Source organism: Physeter macrocephalus, chromosome 2 (genome assembly GCF_002837175.3).
Source record: "Physeter macrocephalus isolate SW-GA chromosome 2, ASM283717v5, whole genome shotgun sequence".
In the NCBI taxonomy this organism is placed as follows: Eukaryota; Metazoa; Chordata; class Mammalia; order Artiodactyla; family Physeteridae; genus Physeter; species Physeter macrocephalus.
Genome location: NC_041215.1, coordinates 42642466 through 42650014, shown reverse-complemented (window position 1 = coordinate 42650014; position 7549 = coordinate 42642466). Strand labels below are relative to the sequence as shown.

Here is a 7549-nt window from a genome sequence, read left to right as displayed (position 1 = left end):
GGTGGCGCAGTGGTTGCACGTCCGCCTGCCGATGCAGGGGAACTGGGTTCACGCCCCGGTCTGGGAGGATCCCACATGCCGCAGAGCGGCTGGGCCCGTGAGCCATGGCCACTAAGCCTGTGTGTCCGGAGCCTGTGCTCCGCAACGGGAGAGGCCACAACAGTGAGAGGCCCGCATACCACAAAAAAAAAAAAAAAAGCCAAAAATTGAGTACTTATTTTGGACTAGACATGGTATCATTCACTCATCATATTTAAAACTCACTATTTCATTTAGAACTCACAATTATCTTATGATTACCTAAATATGCAGGACAAACATTTGATAAAATACAATACCTGATCATGATAAAAACTCTCAGAAACTAGGGATAGGACAAAATTTCCTTCATATGATAAATGATACCTATACCAGATACACTCAAAGATTATCACATGCTTTCCTTCTGAGATTAGGAACAAGAGGAGGATGTCCACTGTTCAACACTGTACCTGAGGTCCTAGCCAGTACAATAAGAAATGAAAAAGAATTAAAAAGTGTACAGGCCAGAAAATCATAATTCCAATTGTCTATTAACAGATAACATGACTGTGTGTAGAGAAAACTCCAAATATACTAGAAACAATAAGTGAATGTAATAAGATTGTTAGATTCAAGGTCAATATACAGTAATAAACCATTTCTACATTTCAGGGAAAATGTTTTTAAATGAAATTTAAAAATACCATTTACAATATCTGAAAAATTACAAATATTATACTTTGACATAAATCTAATAAAAGATATGCAAAACCGCTACATTAAAAACTAAAAAACACTGATAAGGGAAAGTAAAAGGAACATTCAATAAAATGAAAGACATTTCATGGTCACGAGACTCAATACTGTTAAGATATCAATTCTCTCCAATGCAATGCAATGCTAATTCTAAATCTAATTTGATACAATATGAATTAAAATCCCAGCAGGATTATTTTATGTGTGGAAACTGACAGTTTCTCAAATTTACATAAAAAGGAAGAGTCAAGATAATCTTGAAGAACAAAGTTAGAAGATTTAAACTACAAGATAGAAAGATTTTTACAAAACTATAGTAATAAGGACAGTACATTACTGGCACAAGGATAAACAAAGAGACTAACAGAATAAATAGTCCAGAAAGAGACCAACACACATACAATCACTTGATTTACAACAAAGATGTCACTGCCACTCCGTAGGAAAAGGTAGGTCTTCTGAATAATGGTGTTGGAACACAACTGTACACCCTTACAGAAGAAAGAGAATCTTAATCTCTTCCACACACCAAACACAGTCAATTTGAGGTGGATCACAAACATAAATGTGATAGGTAAAACCATAAAGCTCCCAGAAGAAAACACAAGAGAATATCTCCAGAACCTTGGGGTAGTGAATTTCTTAACAGGAGACAAAAGCAGTATCCACATAAGAAAAATACTGGTAGATCAGACCTTATTAAAATTAAAAATGCCTATTCAACAAAAGGCATCATTAAGAAAGTGAACAGGCAAGCCACCAACTAGGAGAAATTATTTGTTATAGATAGATAGATAGACAGATACAGATATATACACCTCAGAACTCATATCCAGAATATATGAAGAATTCCTACAAAGCAATAGGGGAAAAGATGACTAATTTTGAAAAAATAAGTAAAGGTCTTGAACAGGCACTTGACCAAGAAAATATCCAAATGGGCACAAATATATGAAAATGTGTTCAGTGTCATTATTCATCAGGGAAATGTGAAAACATGAGATACTACTACATACCCCTCAGAAAGGCAAAAATTAAAATGATTGAAATTATCAAGTGTGCAGAGAAGAGTTAACATAGCAGGCCTTAGACTATCATCCTCAGAAAGGCCTGTTTGCAAAGTTGGCCCTCGCCTGGCTTCTGGGAACCTGGATTCTGGCAGAGTCCCACCATACTCAGAACTGATAAAAATGGTTCACTATGCGTAAACTCTTTGTGCAAACAGTATGGTTTATGCTGAATACCTGCTTTCCTTCTGGGAGTCTGGAATTTTGGCACATGCTAGGCAGAGGATGATTTGTGACCAGGTCCCAGTAAAAAAAACCCTGAGCACTGAGCCTCTGACAAGTTTCCCTAGTAGATAACATTTCACATGTGGTCACGATCAGTTGTGGAGTTAAGTGCATCTTGTGTGACTGTACTGCGAGGAGACTCTTGGAAGCTTGTGCTTGATATCCTTCTGAGCTTTGTCCCATGTGCCATTTCCTTTCACTGATTTTGCTCTGTGTCCCTTTGCTCTATTAAGTTACAGCTGTGAGCATGACTATATACTGAGTCCTGTGAGTCCTCCAAGCAAATCACCAAACCTGGGAGTGGTGTTGGGACCCCTGACACACCAAATATAAGAGATTATGTGGAATAAACCACAATTATTATGGATTGTTGGAGGGAATGTAAATTAGTTCAACCACTTTGGGAGACTGTTTAGCAATATCTACTGAAGCTCAAACATATTGCTACCACATGGCCCAACAATTCTACTCTTAAGAATATATCCAAAAGAAAATGAGTATGTTCACCAAAAGACACGCAAGAATTTTCATTTGTTTATAATAGCTCAAACTGTAAACAACTCAAATTGCATCAGCAGGTGAATGGATAAGCAATATAAGAACTGAGTGGCATATTCATATAACAGAACACTATAAAGTAATAAAATATGCACAAATACTGATTCATATAATGACACAGATGAATCTCACAGATGGTTGTTAAATAAAAAAGCACAACACAAGAGTACATAATTCCATTCATACACAAAAGAGCAAGCAAAATATGACTACATTTATGATATTCAAAAATTGACAAAACTAACCTATGCTGATGTAAGTTAGAAAAAAGAGTTACCTGGAGGGGAGTACTCAATACATCTGCCTATTTAAATTTTTAAAATTTAAATTAAAAATTCAAGGCAAAAAAAAAAAAAAAAAAAAGGGCTTCCCTGGTGGCGTAATGGTAGAGAGTCTGCCTGCCGATGCAGGGGACGTGGGTTCATGCCCTGGTCCGGGAGGATCCCACATGATGCGGAGTGGCTGGGCCCGTGAGCCATGGCCGCTGAGCCTGCGCGTCCGGAGCCTGTGGGGCTTCCCTGGTGGTGCAGTGGTTGAGAGTCCGCCTGCCGATGCAGGGGACACGAGTTCATGCCCTGGTCCGGGAAGATCCCACATGCCGCGGAGCGGCTGGGCCCGTGAGCCATGGCCGCTGAGCCTGCGCGTCCGGAGCCTGTGCTCCACAACGGGAGAGGCCACAACGGTGAGAGGCCCGCGTACCGCAAAAACAAACAAACAAACAAAAAAATTCAGTTCCTTAGTTGCACTAGCCACATTTCAAGCACTAAATAGCTACATATAGATAATGGCTATAGTACTAGAGAACACAGATAGAAAATATACGTGTCCATCTTCACAGAAAGTTCTACTGATTATTGCTGTTCTAGGATGACGAGAATTTTCTATATCTTGATATGGGTGGTAGTTACATGAGTTTTTATTTTTATTTTTTTTTAATTTTTCTGAGTTAATTTTTTTATTGAGATATAATTGACATATAACATTCTATTAGTTTTACATGGTTTCTTTTTTTTTTTTTTGTTTTTGCGGTACGCGGGCCTCTCACTGTTGTGGCCTCTCCCGTTGCGGAGCACAGGCTCCGGACGCGCAGGCTCCGGACCGCAGGCTCAGCGGCCACGGCTCACGGGCCTAGACACTCCGCGGCATGTGGGATCTTCCCAGACCGGGGCACGAACCAGCGTCCCCTGCATCGGCAGGCGGACTCCCAACCACTGCGCCACCAGGGAAGCCCTACATGGGTTTTTAAATATGAAAAAACTCACCAAGCTGTACACTTAAGATTTGTGCACTTTATTTAGTTATAATTTGTTAACTCAATAGATAAGTACACAAATGTTTTTAAAATAGAAAACATACATAATGTATATAACATAGGATTTATATCTAATATATGAAGGACTCATATAAATCAATAAGAATAGGACAGCAACCTAAAAGGAAAATAGAATGCAATTCACAGGAAAGGATGGCATAAACATATTAGAAGACACTTAGGTTCATCAAAAATCAGGGAACTACAATCTAGAACACTGAGATACCACTTTTGCCCGTCATATTGGCAAAAATTTTTTTGACTGGTAATGTCAATTAAAAAAAATTAAATATGAATACAAGTAACGTGAGTGCAAGAACCTTACTATATAGTTTGCTACTAAAATCCTAAGGTCTAGGACAGTGGCTGGCATATATTAGACACTCAATACATATTTATGGAGGAAAAAAGTGTGAAAGAAAAGTTGGGGAGAGAATGTTATTCCCTTACTCCTATATTCATCAATGACAAGGTATAAAATAGGTGCAGCCCTTTTGAAGAGGAATTTTATAGCTTATATATCTGTTTTTCTAGAAATTCCATTTCTCATTTCTTCCTTTGAGAAACACTTATATGTGAACAGATAATATATGAAAAACTACAAGAATCTGCTACATTACTGTAGCAGTGTAATAGCAATAAGCTGCAAATAACATATATTGTACATTAAGAGGGTAATGGTTCAATAAGCTTATCGCTCTTCCATGCCGTGGAATATTACACAGCAATTAAAGAGATGAAGTAGATCTACATGTAATGACATGAAGAGATCTTCAAGACACATTAGGTTAAAAAACTACACACCAATGCACACATTTTTAAAAATCCAGAAAACTATGTATCATATGCATACACATATATACATCAAAGCATAGAAACAGGTGTAAGAAATTATAACCCAAACCAATAATAGTGGTTACTTCTACAGATGAGAATTGGAATTAGTGGGCGGTGGCTTTTACTTTTTCTAGATTGAGTTTTTCACAATAAAATGTATTCACTTTTTACCTATGCAAAAAAACCCAACAAAAACTATTGCTCTTCCTTAGGTTTTGAGTTGTTGCTATTCTACTTCCTAATGGTATAAAATGGATTCAAACTGCATATCAGAACAGATAAAAACTAATTATATAATTAAAGAATTTTTACTTTTGTTCTTCCAATATTTTTGGATTTTGTTTTTTTAAACACCTGAGTACCCACCACTAAGTTTAAGATGAACTAATAGATCACCTTATACATGATGAGCTACTACCTACTGAAACTTCAAAACATTTCTCAGTTATACAAATAGTAGACCTAAAAGCCCCAATAGTCAAATTTATAGATCTTTGAACACGGAACTGTTTAAAGAATTGCCTCTACCCAAAGCAATCATCTCTTACTAGGATAAAGTTATATAAACAACAAAAAATAAAACTTAAAGAACCAGTCCGTGTCCTACCTGGGTCACTGGAATATAGAGAGGTTCTCCATTATGTAGCAGTGTAAGTTTCCCATGCTGATGGAGTCGTCCTTCTGGCTTTAAACTTGCCATCTCCTTAGGTCCTCCTTTCTTGCCACTCTCTTGTCCATTTCCCTTAAGTTCTTCAGTATCACTTAGGCATTCAAAAAATTCTTCCTCACTGTCACTCCAAGAATCCCATGATTTTCCCACCTCTCCCTTTTCCTTATCCATATCTTTTAGATTGTCTGGCCCCAGATGGTCTCCAGATTTTCCAGCATCCCCTGAATATGTATTAGTTACATTATCTGAAGGACTTGTCTTTCTCCCCTCATCACGTGCCTTCTTTCTTTCAATACAACAATTCAACATCTGAAAAAACATTCATATTTGAATTGTTAGGCAGTTATTCAGATATGAGCAGGTCCCCGCCCCATTCTGGACAGGGTCATCCTTCTCTCCCCCACCTGGACACCGGTGATCAGAACACGCCCAGAGATCCTCCCTTTTGTGGTCAAGGACCGTTAAGCTTCCAGTCTTATTACGACCAAGCTAAATAAAACCCACCAGCATAGGTTGGTGCAGGAGCACCAAGACCTAAAAGGTGATTCAAAGTAACCCAGGGCTCATTTTGCCGTATTTGTAATAAATGAGCACTACAGTTTTCCCCCCACGCCCATGGGTTTCACTTGGGTGCTTATGCGTTAAGTGCCTGCGTACAAGGAGAAAAGTTACGTAACCTAAAGCTGTCAATAAACTTGTCAGTCAAATGACACATGAAGGGAATTTCCACCTGAAAAGCCAACCCTATCCCCACTGCAGGATGCCTTCTGGTTTCCAGACAGCCCGCTCTCATCCTTTCTCAGGAGTGTACTTCCGCTTTGCTTAATAAAACTTCTGCTGCTTAAAACTGCTCTGTGTCTCTCGACTGAAGTTTTTCCTTCGAGAGGACAAGGACTGAGGAAATTGCCTTTCCGCCGGTGACAGTTACTGTGAAATAAAAATCTATCCACTACTTGAATATTTTATTTTCATTCTCCACCCTTTCCCTGGACCTTGTTGTGAATGACAATGACTTAAGTAACCTACAGCACCACAATGAGAATAGCCTATAACCCATTATCACATTTAATATCAGAATAAGCTCTGATTGAACCAAGACCACATTTATATACTGTCACTGGGAAATCTTTACCTGTAGTTTCTGATGCAGTAAACAACATCTTAGATCTGGGGGTCCACTTGCTAATCTATCAAATAAAGTAGTGGGAAAAACAGCTTAGTAAAATTGCTTCAGATATTCATATATTTATACTACCATACATTTTAGCCACATTGATAAATCAAAACTAGGTTTCTATAGATAAGGCAACTGAGATGGACCAAATAAAATTAAAAGATCAAAATTTATTTTATCCCCCTAGTCCACAATTCACCAACAGTAACAGCAAACTAGTAATAGCTCTCAAGCTAACAGAAACTTGAAAAAAATTTTAAAGCCTAGAAATTCACCCTAGGAAGTAGCTAGCATGTAGTATTTCATGCCTTACAAAAGAGATTATACTATATATTCATTTCTCAATCATTATGGTGGATTCTCAATATAAAATCCATTGATCTCCACCTCTCTTCTGCTAAAGGGAGCCTGGACTGCCCCTAGGCTAAATCACTAGGTTCCCAGTAATCAGCCAAGAGAGAATCCAGCTAAGCAGAGGCTGGCAAATGACCGAAGAGTAAACATTTTTGGATCAAATACCACTTTATATTACTTATATCATGACTCTCCTCCCTTAGTTTGAGTAGCACAGGTAAATGGGCAGTAACCTATGCAGTACCAACATATATGCTAACTAAACTCTTCAAATGAAATGTCAATATAAATTATAACAAAAAATTATAGGTAATGTCTAATACCTGAACTTATGAACTTTAAAGATATTTTTTCCCTCCAACTATAAAAATGTATGTTCATGACAGAAGATTTAGAACAGAAATGTATACACAAATGTATAAAGAGCAAAATAAAAACATAATTCACACCTGGAAAAACTACTGTTAACATCTGGTTGTATTTCTTTCCAATTATTTTTCTATACATATTTCTATATATATTCTACATATTTTTCAATATTCTCTATCAGCATAATTGAAAGCATAGTTGAAAGC

General features: G+C 37.6%; 2 protein-coding genes across 6 annotated transcripts in view; one reads left to right on the top strand and one right to left on the bottom strand.

The window, feature by feature from the left end:
- RAB3GAP1 (RAB3 GTPase activating protein catalytic subunit 1) overlaps positions 1 to 7549 on the bottom strand; it is a 126498-nt gene that overhangs the window by 28738 nt on the left and 90211 nt on the right. For all 3 annotated transcript variants that reach the window (XM_024122184.3, XM_024122185.3, XM_028477389.2), the window contains 2 exons: positions 6579 to 6633; positions 5384 to 5755 (listed from right to left, as the gene is read on the bottom strand). In XM_024122184.3, the coding sequence (XP_023977952.1) occupies positions 5384 to 5755; positions 6579 to 6633 (427 nt within the window). The remainder of the gene's footprint in view (positions 1 to 5383; positions 5756 to 6578; positions 6634 to 7549) is intronic.
- Positions 1 to 7549, top strand: part of ZRANB3 (zinc finger RANBP2-type containing 3) — a 374344-nt gene that overhangs the window by 332904 nt on the left and 33891 nt on the right. The window lies entirely within an intron of this gene.